General features: G+C 42.3%; 1 protein-coding gene across 2 annotated transcripts; it reads left to right on the forward strand.

The window, feature by feature from the left end:
* Positions 1-23: 23 nt before the first annotated feature.
* On the forward strand, positions 24-16,215 carry gareml (GRB2 associated, regulator of MAPK1-like). Of its 2 annotated transcripts, XM_071467641.1 has the most exons (7): positions 24-1,959; positions 5,058-5,198; positions 8,850-8,980; positions 9,157-9,322; positions 9,940-10,790; positions 12,836-13,005; positions 13,565-16,215. In XM_071467641.1, exons 1-7 carry the CDS (start codon positions 1,848-1,850, stop codon positions 14,163-14,165), a joined length of 2,172 nt encoding a protein of 723 aa, XP_071323742.1. In that variant the 5' UTR covers positions 24-1,847; the 3' UTR covers positions 14,166-16,215. The 2 variants fall into 2 exon arrangements, with proteins under 2 accessions (XP_071323742.1, XP_071323741.1); XM_071467640.1 differs by lacking the exon at positions 24-1,959 and having other exon boundaries at positions 5,059-8,980.
* Positions 16,216-19,610: the final 3,395 nt, after the last annotated feature.

The following is a 19,610-nucleotide window of genomic DNA, read 5'->3' on the forward strand; positions in this document are numbered from 1 at the left end:
ATTTACATGAGGCCCTTGAAACAACAGTCAAAGCTTAAAGCTCTTTGGTTGGTTCAATTTAGATTATGTGGTCTATTGGACAGTTGTATCCTTTCATACTTCAGTGCCATATCCTGTTGTGAGAGTGAAAACAGAATGAGTGAGCCATTAATAGCCAGTGAATTACAGTTTGAGTTTACATTTTAACTAATTGAACCGAGAATAAACCACAATGCAGCCATATATGGTGTTAAGCGGGTGTTGGCATGGTTGGTTCAATCTAGGAAGCCAGACATCACTAATTCAACCAAACATTTGTGATCAGATGAGCCAGCTTCATAACTATAATCTGCATTTAACACATGTAACCCTCTGACAATAGATATTTTAAATAGTGCTGTGAGTTACAATGATAGATTAAATATCAGTTATATCATTCTTTGGAACTGCTCACTCAGTTATGGCATAAAGGCCTACAGCATCACAACGGGTTTGCCGGCAAAAATCAATAGCAAATGAATCAGTTTCTGTTTACAGTTTGGTTCATTGAACTGAGAGTGAGTTGACCAGAGTCCTGCCTGGGGCCAGAAGTTTAGTGCTGGGTGAGGAGGGGGGATAAACTGATTCCACTTCTGCAACACATCACTACTGTCTACATGAGCTGATGATTCGGCTATGGTGAGCAGGTGTAAAGGCTTTATATACACCTGCACAATTACTCCTTACGTCATCCTGGTTGTGTTAAAGCTAAACACAAAATCCAATCTAAAACAAGATGTAGGTGACTGCCATCACACAACACTGTCTCTTGATGACCTCACAGATACAGCACAGTTACTCTCTTGGGACTGAGATGTATTGATTGCTTTTGATGGGAGGGATGAGACACAGCTCTGGTGTTTAGGCATTCGTGAATTTGCTCATAATTTGCTCATCATAATGTTACATCATTAAATACATGTCTGGTCTGAGTGTCTGGTGCAGCTATCACAGTTGCTTCTTTTTGGTGGTTTTGTGTCTTTTTGCATTTGAGCATTTTTTGTTGTCATTTTGTGTCTCGTTTTGTATATCTTCAGTCATTTTGTGACTCGTGGTTTTATCTGTGTTTTTTATGGTTGTTGCGCATCTCTGTGGTCATATTGTCTCTTTTTAGTCATTTTGCGTGTCTTTGTGGTCATTTTGTATCTTTTAACAAAGCTCTGTGACTTTGAAAAAGGAAATATGAGTCACTTCATACAAAGGCTTCAGCCCATGGGTCCACATATCTCCTGGGCCCCTGGGCCTGTGCCCAGTAGACCTGCTCAGTAATCTATCCATGCTTACATACCACCTTTGTCTCTTGCAAGCCAGAAAAGGTTGAGAAATCCTGCCCAAAAGTCCCTCCAGCTATCCTTCTCCACCTACGCACCTGTTCACAGTAACGTGTGTGGACAAAGTGGTGTAATAATTAATGGGAAAAACATGAACATTCAAGGCGAGTTATCAAACAAACAGCTTGTAAAGATAGACAGGGAGGGTTTCTTCATGTTTCTTGTTGGATTTTTTATATTATGTTACAATTTTAAAAACTGCAAAATCTAAGTTTTGCTCTGCTATTTTGTCCACATGTGTGTGTGTGGGGGTGGTGGACAAAAACTAAATGACACGGAGAGAGAGAGGGTTTGCGCTCCCTCCCACCGTTTGCGCGCACCGACTGTGACTGCGCTCCCTCTTTCCTACATTCAAACATGGCGAAACTCTTTGCCATCATACCACCACCATCACCTTCATCCTCCTCCACTCCATCATCGCCACCAACACCGCAACCGCCATCATCTTCACTATCATCATCATCACCATTATCTCCGGTACCGTGATGACCCGGGAGGATGGAGAAGTTGTCGGCGAGCCTGTCGGAGATCACTTGGAGCCCGTTGGCGCTGCCTTTGGACGCGGTGGTCAGCAAGTTCCGTCTGCCCACTCTGGTCCGTCTGGCCCACGGTAAGAGACAACCCTCACTTGGGGCTTCGACTACCATCCCGGCCGATAAAAACTTCCAGGGCTTTTGTATATTCTTTTGACAACTGTTAGCTAACTCCACCGCTCCTCCGTGGCTCCACAGCACTGGAGGTGAGGCAGCTATGACAGCGATGAAGATGAACGATGATAAAAAACGGATTTCCAGTTAGAAGTGAAAGACTTAAACGTGTGTCGAATACAGTGTGTTTCTGCGGGGTTTTGTGGGTGTAACGACGCTGGGTTGTAAGCACGAATAAAGCATTTTACGGAAGAATCTGTGGAGCGTTTTGGTAGTGTCAACTGTTTCAGGAAAAATTTCCGCTTCCGGTCAAAACTTTCAAAATAAACCCTCTTTTTTTTTTTTTAGTCAAACCTTTTTAGTTAACTTTTAAATACTAAAACTAATACATGTAATCAACTAATAGTAGCTTAGAGTGTAAGCTTGCATTATTTTTGCAAAAATGTCAGCGATCATACTTTGATGGGGCTTAGAGCTGAAACAATCAGCTGATTCATCAATTAATCAAGTGACTGAATATTAGTCACCAACTATTTCAACAATGGAATGATCAAGTAATTTTCAAACAATAATGCCAATTCATCCTCAGCTTTGACCATACAAATAATCTGCAGCACACTAGATAAATAACATAATTGCTAGTTGCAGCCCTAATGGGGATATTTTTAATAGTTAATAGCATCCATTTAAATTAATATGTAATGTATATATAAAATGGTGTGTCTTCTAAAGGAAAGATTATCAAATAAGTGGTACTTAACTTTCTTAAATTATGTTTGATGGTCTTTTACCAACTAGAGGGTAACAACTTTGACTATGTAGACAACATCATCATATGTTAATGACTGAAGTATGTTGGAACTACAGATTCAAATAAACCACACACAGTATTATCGTGTTTACTGACATGAGGTTTGTGATGTTTAATACCAAATGATGGTTGAGAGATTAGAGATTCTCTCAGCTGTTTACAATCCTGTATTATACTTAATTGATTGATTTAATTGATCGGATCAATTAATTAAACAGTTTTTTGCTCTGGGTGAACAATTTCCATGTGACAAAAAGCAGAAATCACTTTAACCAAAGATGTGAATCTATGATGTTTGATATGCTTTGCCATTGTAGCATCACTTTTCATTTTAGGCTGACATGTGCAATAAATTTATACCCCAGATTTGCTTTGAATTAGAATGGCTTTACAGGGTATATTTTAGTCAAAGGAGGTTTCTACTAAAATGATGCATGCTGCTGTATAGAAAATAACAAATTTGGCTGTGCAGTATTTTGACAAAGTTTCTTTTATGTCCCCACTCCCTAGCTACGTTGCTCTTATTTTGAAACCACCACGGCCTCATTTCCGTTATTATTTGGGTTAAATCTGGTTATCTTGATGCAGCTGCAGCATTTACTCTCGGACACAGACTTTCATAGTTCACACAAACCCACTGACTTGGATAAGAGAGTCATTACTTAACATTTGTGTTCGGTTTTCTATTTATTTGTGTTGTGTTTTCATGCCAACACGATTCTCCACTGAACCAGATTTGGTGGCTTTACTTTGGGAACGGGCGATGGGTGTCATGGCCAAAGTTGTTCCAGTCCAGGGAGGCCCGGAAAGCCACAAAGTGTCTGTTGTGCTGCTGAAGTGCTGCTCGATCCTTTTCATATGTAAATGCTGTAATCTGTCGGTGAATGTGGTGAATACTAACGAGCGGCGACTAGGAGGAAAAAAAACCTCCCAACTTTCCCCGGTGGACAAAAGCGCGCTCCCGAGCCATGTCATGGTCCCCGAAAATTACGCACCGAATTTCTGCCGGCGCGCATGTGTGTTGTATAGAGAGGGCACCCATAGGTGCACATTAACTGCACTGTGGTCAGCCCACAGATGCCTGTTTGTTTGCACAGGCAGCCAGCCCCAGATGATGGTCAGTTATTTACAACAGGGTATGATGTCAGCAATTCGCGCTGACATCCATTTTAATCATATTAACAACAACAAACAACAGCAGTGTTTTATCTGGATGGAGAGACTGTAATTCAGTGGTATGTGCGTGGGGGGGGGGGTGTAATTCAGTGGGATGGAGGCTTTCCTCATACAGTATGAACGCTCCAGACTGCCTTCTCTCAAATTAGCTGAAACCGCTTAACAAATGAGTCAAAGCTATGTCATGATGGTGAAGTACATTATGCATGTACATTTTTAGACAAGCAGACCTTCATCAGAGTTAGACAATAGACTGGGTGTTTGAATTGGACATACATGTATTTCTCTCTGGAAAAGGACATTGCTGTGTGGCTTGACCCCACTGAGGATGAGACAGAAGATATATCTGATTGTGATTTTGGTGAACTGCACCTTACAGCAAAAACCTTGATATGATCACCAACCAGAGCAAATTGAGACACACACATTTAGTGTCAAACCTCAAGTGACAATGAGCCAAACTCCCCAAAGAAAAAGAAGGTCCCCTGATGATCATTATCTTTTCAACAGAGGACCTGTTGTGTTTCTGCTTACAGTCCCTCATCTTCTGTCCTGTGTTTCTATTCAGTCATTCGTCAACATGACTGTCAGACTAAAAGGTTTGGGAGTAACAGCTCTCTCTCAGCAACAAGAACAAAAAGATGGGCATCCATGTGATCTGTGTGTGAGTCTGAGAGTGTGTGAGAGAGAGAGAGTGTGTGTTGTGTGATTGAATTGTACCACTGTGCTATCAGCAGAAATCAATGCTGTTGTGCTACATGATGGCTCTAGTGAAAGTAGGAGAGGTGTGTGCGTGTGTGTGTGTGTATGGGGGCTGTGTAATAGTAGGTTGCCAGTTGCATAGCAGGGTCCTGATGAGTAGGTTAGGGGTGGTGAACCGTCACTGATGGTGGTAATTATTGACACTGAATGCATGTGTGTGTGTGTTTGTGTGTGTGGGGAGGTGTTTTAGTGTTTTCCATTGCTGAGCCACTTACTGTGACCTTAGAAATTAAAACCTTAGGCCAGCACACAGTTTGTTTATCCCTAATCCATTTCTGTGTTGATTTGTGTGTGTGTGTGTGTGTGTTCCAGGTGAATGTGTGGAGGGTCTGTCAGAGGAGGATGTGGTGCTGTTACACTCCTGTCGTCAGTGGACCACAGTGACGGCCCACAGCTTAGAAGAGGGACACTACGTCATTGGACCCAAGATAGACATCCCTCTGCAATACCAGGGTGAGCACACACACACATACATAGCTTTTCAACACTTGCAGGGACAAAAATTCCTTATTAGCTGAGATTCGTCCTCACCCTAAAAATACCAATTATCCCTAAAATGTCCATTCTCTCTAGGGGGTAATAATAAATACACATTTTTTGTCACAAGGTCAACATTTTCCACTTGTTCTATATTTGGTGGGGAATTCATGTCAGGGATAGGCAAACAAACACATACCATAGATACAGTAGCATTAGACTGAATTACTGATAGTGGCAAGTAGTGATTTCTGATGTGTTGAAATTTCCCACAAAACCCTGCAATGACATTTGATTAAATCAGGGAATTAGGAGGGTATTCAATAGCTAATTAATTAAGGAATTAGTGAGCTTTAGAAGTGCTGGTTGGCAGATTTAGTTACCTTTGGACAGAGCCAAACTCACTGTTTCCACTTGTACTGTCCAGTCCTTATGTTAAGTGAGAAAGCAAATAAGTTTATTTACCAGGATGTGGAACTATTCCTTTAAAGCTTTAAGGGGAAACAAAGTGGAAAACTTTATAGTGGGTGACCAAAATAACTTTACTGTTATCCATAAATGCTGCACTAGAGCAAACTGTGTTGTCTGTGATTTCAAACCCTAATATTAAACCCTAGGTACACCCACCCATACACACACACTCACTACAGTCCATATTCACACAGTCAACCCACTACTGTAGAAGTGACCTTCCCTGACTCCTCCTGTCCATTCACTTGTCTTCCTGGTGAATGAGTGCAGTCAGTATGACCTCACCGGAGCTCATCCCCACAATCCCATTGTTCAGACTCTCCATCCAGTCACATTATTTGCTGTGTAACTGGATCTTAATGTCTCCCCTCCATTGCTTCCTCCACTGATGGAGCACAGATGTTACCTCACACTACCACCGCCTCTCAGGCTCCTTTTCGGAAGAATGAAAGAACATTTGGGTGGGGGGTATGTTGAGATCATTGTCATTTTAGACATTTCACATTTTCGCATTTCACATGAGAAGCATGTGACCGCCGGTATTGCCAATATTAGCAAAGGAAAGTAAACGGCTCAAACAATCAAGTTCAAGAACTCAGACATTAGTTGTAAGAAGGAATAAATAAAACATAAATGTAATTTATTTTTTGTAATTGATTTGTGAAGTAAATAGGAGCTGGCTTATTGATTCTCATACAGGCTGTCTTGGTTTCCCAAACTATTATAAGAACTGGGCTGAAACAGTGGGCTGTACTGATGTAACCAGGCTTGTCTTAGGGACTTTTTTGACCAATAGATCCAGGGACATAGAAGTAATGAAAAGTTTAGGAACTATACAGTTTTCTCGAACCTCTCTTCACTTTTGTCTTTGCCACTGCAACTCAAGAACTGGGATGTTTAATTTGTAATCCTTGTTATCCTAAAATTTGCATCATATCACACCCAATTTTGGATACTATTTATGGATGCCACTTATTCTGCTTTTGCCATGAAATGTATTTATACTCATCAGTTACCTCTATATAGTAACTGAACTGCCAAATTACTCACTACTGAAATTTAAGGGATTATAACTTCAAAGAGGCAGTGACGGGAAAACTGCACTCCTGTTGGACAATACATTTTAGAGTTCTTGGTCTCTAAAATTAAAAAGATTGCAAAACAGTGGCTCCATGATTCATTTGGGTTTTGAATCTTCATTTCTTTGTGGAAGTATTTGCCTTCCCTTGCTGCTCCTTTCTTTCAATCAATTGGTTTCTGGTTTTTGAAAAGATTTGTCAGTCAATGACTTTTTTATGAGGAAATAACTGGGGACAAGGAACCAAAATGGTTCCACTGGTGGAAAAGTGGCTTCATTTAAGAGCCATAAGAGCTGCCACAGGGTGAGTTGGACTGTTGTGGCCATTTCTGTTGCTGCACCTTTAGCATCACATCAACCTGATGTCTAACTTTAGTTGTGCACCATTTTAATGATGCGTTTTAGTAGAAAAGAAAAAGCCAGCCAGCAAAGCCAATTAAAATGTTTGCGTACTTTTAGGACTACCTTTATGTCTTTCTAACTGTAACGTGTGAGTTGTTGTTGAATCAGAGGCCATCACCAGTGATGAGCTAATGTCTGTATGATGACTTCATACAGGAAGTCTAAATAAGCTTAGGAGGAGAGCAATATAGGATTCCCCCTGGGGATGGACAACAGGATGCTCCCTCCTCCTCCTTCTCATCCTCGCTATGTCTGTCTGCATCCTCCTCTGTCCATCAGTGAGCAGCAAGGATGAATGAAGTGAAGAGGACAGAAAAGCTGAATGATCCCTGTCATGATGAGGTTTCAGGGAAGCAAGTGGCGCCACAGCCTCTTGTAATGTGGAGTTTGCCGCCAAACCCTCATGTGTAGGGGACTAAAAGCCTCAGGGTGAATCTGTTTTTATTTCTGGAAATATTTTCTCGGAGTAATAGTAGATCTTTGATATGGTGTCATATCTGTGTAACATTTGGAGTCTCGCTTTTAGTCAAATAATCCTCTCATAAGAGTTTCCAAGATGGAGCTAGAGTTTTGTTTAGTATAGTGGTGAACCCTGTTTCATTTCAAACCCCTCTTCAGTCTGTCACTTTTTTAGGGGAGGGGGTCGGTGGGTTGTGTTGAAAAGTAGCACTTGCTGGTATTGTTCAGTGGGTGGAAGCTCTTTATCCTGGGGGCTGTGTTTGAATTGGAAGGCAGGGGGTGGAGGAGAAAGAGGGCGAGAGAGCAGGAGGGAGGTGTTGGCATGGAGGATGGTGGAGTTGGTATTCTGCTCTGCCTCCCAAAAAAAAAAAAAACTTTTTCTCTTTCCCTCACACTTTGACTCTGTGAGAAGAAAGAGGATCCTTCAAGGGTTATTGTAGTTCAATACAAGAATAATGTGAACGCCATTAAATGTTCTTTTAACACAGCTGACTTGGAGCACATTGTGCATTCCTTTAGTGGTTCTTTACAACATCACAAAGTGGTGCAGACCAAAAAAATGTACAGTTTAAAGAACACAAACACAGTTACTGGACTGCAAAACTGGAGCGCACAAGTGTGAAAGATTTACAGACGGAGGAGGGGATGAGCAAAGGAAAGGAGGGTAAAAGAGAGAGAGAGTTGTGTGTCTGTGTGAGTGTATGTGTGAGTGTCTCCATGGTGATGTGTCTCTGCTCTGCGTGAGAATGGGGGTCCTTTATTGGTTGCCATGCCAACCTCATCGGCTGTTGATTGGCCAAGAGCTGGTGCCAGGTCATAGGTCACGGAGGTGTCTTTGTATTCTTCCCGTCCAAACAGTGTCTACTGCAAATATATGTGTGTGTGTGTGTGTGTGTGTGTGTGTGTGTTTGAACTAAGACTGCAGGAAGTCAAAATAATAGAAAAAAGAAAGAACAAAAAACTTTTAACCATCGTTTTCCTTCCTTTTCTAATCTTCTTCCATGTGCCAATTTCTTCCCTTCTTCTCCTCCTCCACTCTTCTCATCTCTTTTCTTGTCCTCCTTTCCCCTTTTCTTCATCATCCTCTCCTCCTCTGGCCTCCCTCCACTTTATTCTTCCTCCATCCTTTCCTTCACCAACTTCTTCCCTTTTCTGCCCACATCATCCTTTCACCTTTCCCCCCTGTCACCCTCATCCTGTTGCTACTGTCTTCATAGGCAAGTTCAAGTTGTTGGATGAAGACCGGGACGTCAGGGATCCGGTCCAGTATTTCTCCAGTGTGGAGGAAGTTGCAGGAGTCTTCCCTGACCGGGTCTTTGTCATGGAGACGATCACCTTTAGTGTCAAGGTTAGCACTTTTTCACATCTTCATATAATGCATTTCAAGCTCTGCTTTACTTTATTTGCCTCTCATAGGCAGGTAATGTTGTATTCAGTTATATTTCTGGAGCATGACTCAGTCTGCACACAACCTTGTAGTCATGCATTACCACATCCACTTGTCCGTGCATGTGTGTGCTGCAGGTGGTTTCGGGGGAGTTCAGTGAGGACAGCGAGCCCTACAGCTTCACTCTGCAGGCTGGAGATGAGCTGTCACTCATGGGGAAAGCAGAGCTTCTCTGTGCCACCCCGTCTAAGGAAAAGACAGGATTGAGCGCACTCCTGAGACGCCTGGGAAAGACTCCTAGAAGTAAGTGAAGGCCTGTGTGTTGTTGAGGTCTATGTTTCACAGTGTTGCATATGAGGATAAGGAAGAGGGAGTCAGTGACATCAGTGGCAATACTGAAAAAGCTTTTCTGCAAAAAAAGGTGCCAGGACCTTTCCAGCTCTTTATCTTTGTCACCTACTTTCACTAGAAGAAAAATGGGTTTAGACTTGCGGGAAGGGGTGAGGAAGCTACAGTCATTTGTTTTTTTCATTCGCTGACCACGCTGTGATCACAGTGAGCAGAGGGTTCGCAGAAGAAAACAAGATGATCTCAGAGATCAGATGCATCATCATCTCAGATCATCATTATCACCAACATCAGACACTTGCTGGAGAAAACACAAGCTGCACAAGTTGACCAATCACAGCTCTTGTGATGTCAATGAGGCAGTTACACAGCTGCCATAGTCATGTTGTTACATGACTATGGCACCTGTATGCTATGCCTATCAGCATAGCATACAGATGCCTATCAGCATAGCATACAGCTCTGTAGGTACGACCAAACCCCTAGAGCACAAATGTAAATTTCTCATGTCTCTGTGTCCTAAGTCTCTTTTGACCATTTGTCGTTCCACCTCTCTGTCTCTGCCTCTTCAGGTAAAACTCCCTGCCTGGTCTGTATGAACCATCGAACCAATCAGAGTGTCAGCTTGCCCTTTGGCTGCCGTGGACGCTTTTGCACACGGTCCCCTCTGGAACAAGGCATGCTGGGAGGGGAGCACACGGTACGCAGCATAATCGAGAGAGTTCGCCTCCCTGTCAATGTGTCCGTACCTTCACGACCACCACGGAACCCCTACGACCGCCATGCAGTCAGAGAGGGCCACCGCTACAAGCTGCTCAATATCGTCAGCAAGACGGTGGTGCTCTGCATGGTGCTCCGCCGACAGGAAGTCTCCCCCTCCCATTTCCTGCTGCTGCGTTGCATGCCCCGGTTTAACGTAGCTGAGGCCTCTGTTCACACAGCAGCGCTGGAGAGCCTCCTACTGCGACACGCATTTGACCCAGATGCCTACTCTCGGGCAGTTAGAGAAACCCGGCCAGAGCTGGAGTGTATGACTGAGGAGTGTGTGAGCCCGCGGCGCTCTCGCATGTGTGTGTCGGGTCAGGACTCGTTGGCACCAGCACTGCAGCGCCTTTCAATGTGCGGCTATGGGAGTGGGGTTTCGGACAGCCTTTCACAGCGCTGTAGGGACTCTCTTGGAGAGAGATTGGGGGAGGGCCCAGGTGAGGAGAGGGAGTATGTGACTCCTGAGTGGACTGAGGCTGAAATGAGGACCAGTGAGGAAATCCCTTACGAGGAACTCTGGACCAATCAGAACGCAGAGGGCTTGGGGAAGGAGCCAAACCTCATCTCCTTCCATTCGTCTTCCTCATTGGACGGTCCTGTTGGTACTGTGGTGACAAGAGTGTCTACCCCACCACCTGTACCTCCAAAATCTGATGCTGTGAGTTTCAGTCTTCAGCTCCTGTCTTTCTTTTCGTCCTTCTGTTTCTTTCCTCTTATCTGTCCACAGCAGCATCCGGCTGTTAAAAGTCAGGATGCCATCCTTGAATTATTCATACATTACAGCTTTTAAACCGCACTGACCACACACACACACACACACACACACACACACGTGCACAGCTTTCCTGGAAAGGCTGTCATAATACACTCACAGCCACTGTGCTTGCAGCACATGAACACATACGTCACTAAGGATGCAGGTACACGTTTGCTGTATGTTGGGTAAATGGTACAGAGTCTTTTTTTTCTCATGGCAGAACATAATCCTATTGGAGCCTTTGGTCTTAAGAATGACCAAAGTATTACTGGCTTTATGATAGAAAATGGCAACAAAGCAGCAGTCTACCTGATGATTACAACAGAAAACAAAATCTATTACAATACTTGGACTCTTGGTGTAAAAGAGCTACTGCAGAAGCTTTGTTTATTGTAAGTGCTGCACTTCCCAAAAATCACTTGTCAAACAGGCTCAGTGTTTTTTGTCTTAGAGTTAAACCGATATGAAGTTTTAGTTTCCGTAGGTGACACTTTTGACAGCTCAGCAGTGTTGACTACTATCAGCTGACTGGAACTAATAGAGTTTCAGGCCACGATTTCAGTGCTTTTTAAATGATTTTCAAAATTATTAATTATTAAGTAAATGTTGAAGCATCAATGCAGTTATTTCAAATCACATTTACCTATTTTTTATGACAAATCTATGGTGTTCAAACCTCCTCCTGCACAGCTTGTGCTCCACCAGCATCTTAAGGGTTCAGTCATTGGTTTATTTATCATTGCTTTTTGATGAAAAGCTGAAACATGTTCCTGGGGTTTCCTGTCCATATTTCAAGCTGTATGGGTACCTGGATGGAAAATTTGAACATCCGGTGATTTTAACAAACATGTAGTAATTATTTTGTGTACATTCATATCCTATGACCTCCATGATGCCAGTGGAACAGAGATTAGTTAGGGAAGGGGACAGGACTGGCTCTTTCTAATGGAGGAAAACCTCTTGAACTCAATCTGGAGTACTTGACGGGGTTATTTACAGTAACCCAGCTACTCTTCCTCTAGTGATTGAAAATGACGTGGGAGCATGAAAACCACTTCCTGTGTAACCTTTTTCTCCCAATACTTACTGCACTGTAGCAACCAGACAGTAAGAAAAGTACAAACGAACGTGTGGTGCTGTCATCACTGTGTTGCATCACTAAAAAGAGACAAATCTAATTCATTTAACAGATATAGGAAAGTTGTAATATATAAAGTCTAACTACATTTCTGTGTAGGGTTGTTGTGGCTACTTTTTGACTTTATTTATTTTGATTTATTCTTTTTTCACTTTACTAGGTTTAGGGCTGTATCTGCACTGCCACAGTTCCTCGTGCTCCTTATATTCCTCTGTTATATGACCAGTATTTGCATACGTGAAACACCCTAAAAAAACTAATGGTTAAAAAACCAGAGAATGGGCTTGTTTTTGTTGCTGCTGTTCCCCACAGTTAGTGGGGTGGAGTTATTGTTCATATGTTAGTGCATATGGTGTCTGTGTTTGTAAGGGGGGTTATTATCACGCTTGTTTTGTTGAATTAACTTTTTTCTTTTAAAGTGATGGCAGCGAGCAGCAGTACAGAGAGGGTGTGTGGGTGCTGTTGTCTGCTATGCAGCTGGATTATACCCTGTCACACACAACGTTCCTCATTCCCTGATATTTAGCCTGCCAAGACACTCCGAGGGTGTGCATATGTCTGTGCATGTGTGTGAGTGTGAAGAGCTTCCTACTGGGTGTGAGGGAGTTTGTTTGAGGTGTAAAGGTCACTAAGTTTGACATTTACAAAGCAGAACATTGAGACAAGTCAGCGCACACACACACACACACACACACACACACACACACACAAACACACAAACTAAAGCCCCCTGAGAAGTCAAATTTTAGGAGTTACAGTTTTTGCTGTTGTAACTCTCATTTTTCTATGTGTGCGTGTTCGTATCTAGGTGAGAGAGGAGTGTCGCTACTTGATCGCCCCTCCGGTCCCCCCTCGCTGCTCTAAAGGGGGCTCCATTTCCAGTCCGGCCCCCAGCCCGCCTGTCCCACCTCGTTTCCCCAAAACCTCCACCTCCCCGAGACCCAACCTCTCCTTCTACTCCTCTGGACTTCAGGACAGGTACAATATCTTGTGTCTAAATACATGCAACAACTATATTACCAATTAATCATTAACATTTACTTGGAATTATTTGTATAATTATTGAGAGGATCAACAGCCTTTTCTAGCCTCAACACTGTTTTTACACTATTTACTTTGGACATGCTTTCAGCACAAACAGGAAGGACGGTGTTCTAGCTCAAATTGATCTAAACTAACCAGTGTATCCTAATCAAAGGATGACGCCAAATCTTGTCCTTCTCATTCTTTAAAGCAGATGATAGTGTATATGGAAGGAAAGAAGGACAAATAGGAACCTCCTCTTTGCAATAAAACATAATGGGGACAATTGTAAATATAGTCCTAATATTGGGATATTCATGAAATATGACACCAGTGGTGTTAGATAGGCTTCCATTGGATCCCAGGTTAGCACAATGACTTTGACTATAGTAATAAATATTTACCAGTAAAAGATGATATGGAAAAATAACAATAAACTACATCTGAAAAATGTGTATAATTTCAGTTTTAAACATTGTGGAAACATAATATCATTTCTTCTGCTATGTCCCAGCTGCTCACCCTCTCCAGATGCTTCGCTCTATTGTTACCCATGCTCCTGGGCGGACTGCCCTGCCCCTAACCCTGCCAGTCCTGAGCCAGTCCCTGCCATCTCTGCAGACAACACAGCCAATCCTCAGCCAGCACAGGCAACCTGGGCAGAGCCGTGGGTGGATTCCTTCACCTCCTCTGGACCCCGACTCAGGCCACCACCTCCACAGAGTCGATTCGCTCCCTTTGGGGCATTGAACCCCTTCAACAGGCAGTCCCCTTGCCCCTCGCCTGAGCCCGCTGCCAATCCCACAACAGATTCCTCTAGGGGTGCAGAGGGCGGTGGGACATCCACAGGGGTCGTCGAAGGGTTGTCCCCACCCACTGACCCCACCTGGCGGCCTCCTGCTGACCTGTCTGCTCTGTCATTGGAGGAGGTGTCAGCATGCCTACGTTTCATCGGCCTATCAGAGGCAGCGGTGGCTGTGTTCCAGAGGGAGCGAATTGACGGCAGCCTGCTGGTACAACTGACTGAGGACATCCTGTCACATGACTTCCACCTGAGCCGCCTCCATGTCACCAAGATCACACAGTTCATACAGGGCTGGAGGCCCAAAATCTAACACACACACACACTGTCCTGATAATGTGCCTGTTGGCTCCTGAGCCTTCCTGAATGTGCCTTCCACTGTGACCACCTGGCTGCTGAGCCCCACTGACTGAAGCTGAGACTTTGCTGAAGGAAACCACGCCACCCTGTGGTCAAACTATAGAACTGACACTTGATTGGCTCTCAGGCCAAGAGTCCCTGACAGACTGACTGCATATTTCCTGTCTGAATCATAGACTGGGACTAGTTTACTAACAAATGGCTACACCAGAGAGCTAGATGGTGAAAGTGCCCTGTTTCAATTTGAATTTGGGGCAGATCAGATAGTCAACCACAATCTTCATGCTATAAGACAGCAGAAAGGCTTTAAGCACTACTTACATTTGTGTGGCCTTCATGCTGTGTACTTTGTTTTACATACAAAATACTATGACAAATCAACAAAATTCCTGCAGTTTTTACAAGTTGCATAAATTACACTACAGTAGGAGAATGAAGTGTGGGGTTTTTCAATAAAAAGGGCATTAAGGGATTCACAGCCTCTTTTGTTGACCAGTAGGAGATAATAATACAGATGTAATACTGAACCTGTTCCCTACACAAGTGTCTTGCAGAGCCTTCTTCATGTATCTCATTGAGCTTTGGTGGCATGTAACTGGCATAAATAACAAAGTGAGAGGTTCTACAGAGATAAGAAAGAGATAGTTGTTGAAAGCTAAATCTAAAAAAATGCAGAAAGTCTGAAATCTTAGCACCCAATTATTACTGAGTTTCTGGTGCTAATCAATGATTCACTGAACCATCTCTGAATATACAGTATTCTGTCTCAAGGCCAGTTTGTGTTTTGGGACAGTGACATTTTTATTAACCCCCTCTAAGAGTACCACAAGATGTCAATCTGTCTGTAGTCAGAGACACAGATGTGTTTCCACTCTACAATATAATTTTTTACTGCCTCAAATAGAGTTTGCAGAATGTACCTCAGATCACTTCATCAGATATGCTTGATGTAGCCATGCATAGGAATAAATGAAATTGCACTTAGTAATATGATTACATAGCCATTCATTTTTCATTCTTTATTGTGCACCATGAGATAAAAACACAATGGTGACAACTTGAAAGAAATAAGTCCAGTATGAATAAACAGTGGAAGAAACAATTTGAAGAAAAATCCACAGCCCCATATGACGATACAATTCTAAACTGTTGAAGGGTTACTAATAGTGCATTATGTATTAAAACAATGACTGTAGTTATTAAATATTAAAAATGAATAATTTAATAAGAACATGCTTACTTTCTGAACTAAATTGAAGGAAATTTTGACATATTTTTCACTATTTCATAGACCAAATGATTTGTCAAAATAATCAGCAGATAAATAAATAATGAAAATTATCATTACTTGCAATCCTGCATTTTTTTGTCAGCTTTGGTAGATAAATACCCCTAAATCCTGCCAGAAACAGCTGAATTATGTACAAAATAAGATAATTTATCAATTCTCCTACATATTTGTCAGACAAGATCTGAGTCTCTCTTCTTAATGAGCAACAAAATGGCCAGACGTCTTCCAGGACTGAAACTTGTTGGTTCTGAATGAAATGAGACATCAGCAGATCGACTAACACATGTCCTGCATAATTAGGTGAATAGACTATACCTCCATATAAGTACGGATGATAATAATGTTATATTACCAGGGACAAGTTAGCCAGATAACTGTGAAAATGGAATTTATGTTGTAAATGTTAAAGACAACTTGTCTGTTAGTTCTTGTCATTCTCTTATTGCCATACAAGCTGCTGTTCTGTCATAAAGTCTGAAATAATCCTGTTCCATATTCCCAAAGGCTGCATACCAACTTTCTCAAAACTGTTTCTCATGACATCTTGGAAACATAAATCCTCCACCCCACGCACACACGCTCTTTACCTCCTCCTTGGTCCACCACAACTACATAATATTGATGTACTCTGTGATCATGTAACTGCAAGGCCACTGTAAGAGGAGCAATGAAGAAATAAACGAGACAATAAAATAAATAGAAATTTAATGACCTCTGAAAATCAAGTTATCCTCTCTTGTTTGCTTTGGTGGTTGTGGGGAGCTGGAGAAATAATAACATGCTGACAGGAGATTGTGAAGCTATTGCAGTAATAGAAAATTATATATTACAAAAAAAAAAACAGCATTCCAGGTTAGTCACGACATGGGCAGTGTGACAGGCTACTTAGCAATGTGTAATTGCAGACACAGCACTGTCAGTATACATGAAGAACAAATTATAAAAAGACAGCTACAACCCATCTTAGTACATCTGGTTCCAGGCACAAACATAACCACCTACAAGCACAGCTCCAACCTACCACTGCAACCAGAGACTGTATACAAAGATGGACGTAGCCTCCATGACACAACCTTCAGGTCCTGAAGAGTAGTTTAGAAGGTCAGAATCATTGATGTATTATAAGACTTATAATAAAACTTATAACTTATAACTTATAATACATCCATGGTCAGAACGGGCTGTCCCGCCGCCGCCATCTTGGCAGTGCCTGACTCCGCCTAACTCTAATCCAAAAACAGTCAAAGAGAGGAGCTTGTGTGGAGCATGGATGTCTTATAATACATCCATGGTGTGGAGCCCGACACTTAAGGGCATATCGGTTTAATAACAGTGGTAAGCTACTGCGCCTGTTAGCATTGTTAGCACAGCAGGGCGTCTGGACGTCTTGCTAGGCTAAGGCTAATTAGCTAGTTAATGAGCCAAGCTAACAAGCCAGGTATGGTGAACACAGACGCCGATTTCGCTAATTAGTGCCAACGTAAAATACCACAAGAATTTCACTCACCTCAGAAAGCAGGAGCACAGACTTCCTCAACTTCTGTCAGTCAAGTGACCTCACAGAAAGCCATATTATTTGTCCGACATGTGCAGGAAAAATCCTCAAAGAAGGCACCAGCACCAGGTCATGTTCAGGGACTTGAATTAGCTGAGACAGAGCTAACAGCTAACAGCTAACGGCTAACAGCTAACGGCTAGACGAGCGCCTAGTCAACAGCGGGCACCCACCTGTCACTCAAAGTGCCCCTCATTTATGCGTAACTTTAACCTTATTAAAATTTAAAAAAAATTTAAATTTAAATTTACTCCCGTACAGTTGTCATGAAAGGGAGAAATTGCCACAGACACAAAAGCCGTTTTTTTGTGTAACAGGCTGTGAACATAACAAGACAAGTCGGTGGAACATAATATTGAGTGATTGACTGCAAATGGCATCAGAAGTAAACTGACCTATAGGATAACAGGAGATTTACACTTAATCTTATCAAACATTTATAAACAGATATTTAAAAAAAAAAAAAAAAACAACAAAAAAAAACAACAAAGATCAAAAATAGAAAACATCATAGTTTTTTAGATGGAATAAAATTCTTGTCACTTACCGTGGCAAAATATGTCCTTGATTATTTTATTCATTATTTTACAGCAACGGTGCTAAAACTGATTACTTTGCCTTGGTTTTGCAAGAAATGACACAAGATTCAAGAGTCATGAGTGCATTTTTTTATGCAAGTAAGTACATTAATTTGCCTCCATAAGATGTGCCCATTGATAAGCAGGATAGACTATAATAATTGACTTCCCATTGTTTTTACATTTCACATTGTACCTTTGCCTAATGTCTGCTTCCACCCTGCATTGACTGCTTTCCTCGTTCCTAAAAGAACCACTTGATAACCAGCCAATGTTAGGCTCTTGTGAAATCAGGTAACCCAAAGAGAGCCAAGCTGAGTTGATCCCCTTGGCCACATCCACTGCAAGGTATTTCTCTCCTCTGCAGGCTTCATACCAGAGAGGAGCAGCCAAAGAAAAAAAAAAAAAAACTTAATAATTTTCATCTGTTACAGTTACAATATTCACTTTTGAGCTCCTTAATAGAGTCAGTCTGTCACCTAGAGGAGCAAAGCACAGAGGATTACAGAAATGCCACCTTTATTATAAAGTAAAGCAATGGAGATATGCATCATGTATAACACACCCAGAGGGTCCACAAGCTGGTGCACTAGACCCATCTTCCCTGATGTTCCTGCCTGTCAGCATCATGTCAAACACTCCAGGGAAACCCACCTAAACACACACATGTACAGACGAGCAGGTTGCAGATATTATGAGCCGATATCCCCCCAAGTGAGGCTCTTGACCTTAATATACTCCAGTGGAACTCAGTAGCCACTAGCACAAGACTGTGAAAATGCTTTCAAGCCATTAACTGAATGAGTGATTAATATGAGTGTGTGCATGTATACCATTTTAGGTAGTCTCTGAGTGCTGCCTGCTCCAGGCAGCAGTCCCAGCACGACCTCTGGTGATCTTTTTATATTTTGCTTTTGTAGTGATGCAGCACTGGAAGGCTGTCATGAACTACAGAGAGGACACAGAATTGGGACTTAGTGCTGAAGTCTTAATCTACATGAGCAGCATTTTTCACGTGGTCACACCTACACAAATACACACACTCTTGCACCTCGAGTCCTCCACCCAGGCAGGAACCATGGACCTCTTAATTGCTCTTACACGAGCGGATCATACTGAGATTGGAGAAACCAGTTCAGTGACATATATCAAAGGGAGGAGACATGTAATTCATGTTTCAATGTGGACATAATTTGAAAAAAATATTATTGACCTTTCAATGAAGTGAGCTGACCCTGATCTGTTTGCAGGTTAGTGAAAGTTTGAAGTGTGTGAAAATTAAATAAACTAAACTTTTTCACAAACCACATGCATGTATGTCATGGAAATCCTTGTTCAAGCCCTTATAAGCCTACTTGATACCTGCCCTGGCAATAAAGCAGACTGGCTTGCTGGAGATCAGGGGCGATTCCAGGATTTTTTAAATGAGGTGGCATGGGGGGGGGGCAAGAGGCAGTCGGGGGGGAGGACCCATTGGAAATCAGAAAATTCTCTTCTCTCTCTCTCTCTCAAAAAAAAAAAAAGAGAATATGGGATTGAAAATTGGCTCAGAAAACATTGGGCACAATTTCTAGGCTCTTGTCCAGTGCCCTGTCCCCTCATACAGGTGGTATTAGACTACTTGAGAAGTGGCACAGACAGAACTCAAGCCCAGTGGCTTCACAGTGAGGTGGCTCTCTGACAGACGGTACAAGTGATGTTATTCACAAATATCAACTCATTATTTGGAGTGAGCAATAAGCCCCAGGAGAGAGCTTAAACATTATTTATATATTCTTTTTTACTTCTAGAAGCATTAGATGGGTCCTCATTTTGTTTGGACTGTCCACAGACTGGCTGATGACATGATATCCATTTCTGGTGTCACACTGTTCCTTCAGCTACAGGTGGTGGGAAACAGGGATGTTACAGGACCCTGTTCCTTTAAAGGTGGTTTAACTAATCCTGGTTTACATGCTGTTATCAGGCTAAAAT

Source organism: Trachinotus anak, unplaced genomic scaffold, assembly GCF_046630095.1.
Source record: "Trachinotus anak isolate AG129_WGS33_773 ecotype Australia unplaced genomic scaffold, CSIRO_AGI_Tana_v1 ptg000031l, whole genome shotgun sequence".
Classification (NCBI taxonomy): domain Eukaryota; kingdom Metazoa; phylum Chordata; class Actinopteri; order Carangiformes; family Carangidae; genus Trachinotus; species Trachinotus anak.

Coding starts and splice junctions, on each gene's coding strand:
- gareml (XM_071467640.1), top strand. CDS start 8,507: ATGTGTGTGTGTGTGTGTGTGTGTGTGTGTGTGTTTGAACTAAGACTG. Junction 9,323..9,939: donor CCTGGGAAAGACTCCTAGAA/GTAAGTGAAGGC, acceptor CTGCCTCTTCAG/GTAAAACTCCCTGCCTGGTC. Junction 10,791..12,835: donor TACCTCCAAAATCTGATGCT/GTGAGTTTCAGT, acceptor GTTCGTATCTAG/GTGAGAGAGGAGTGTCGCTA.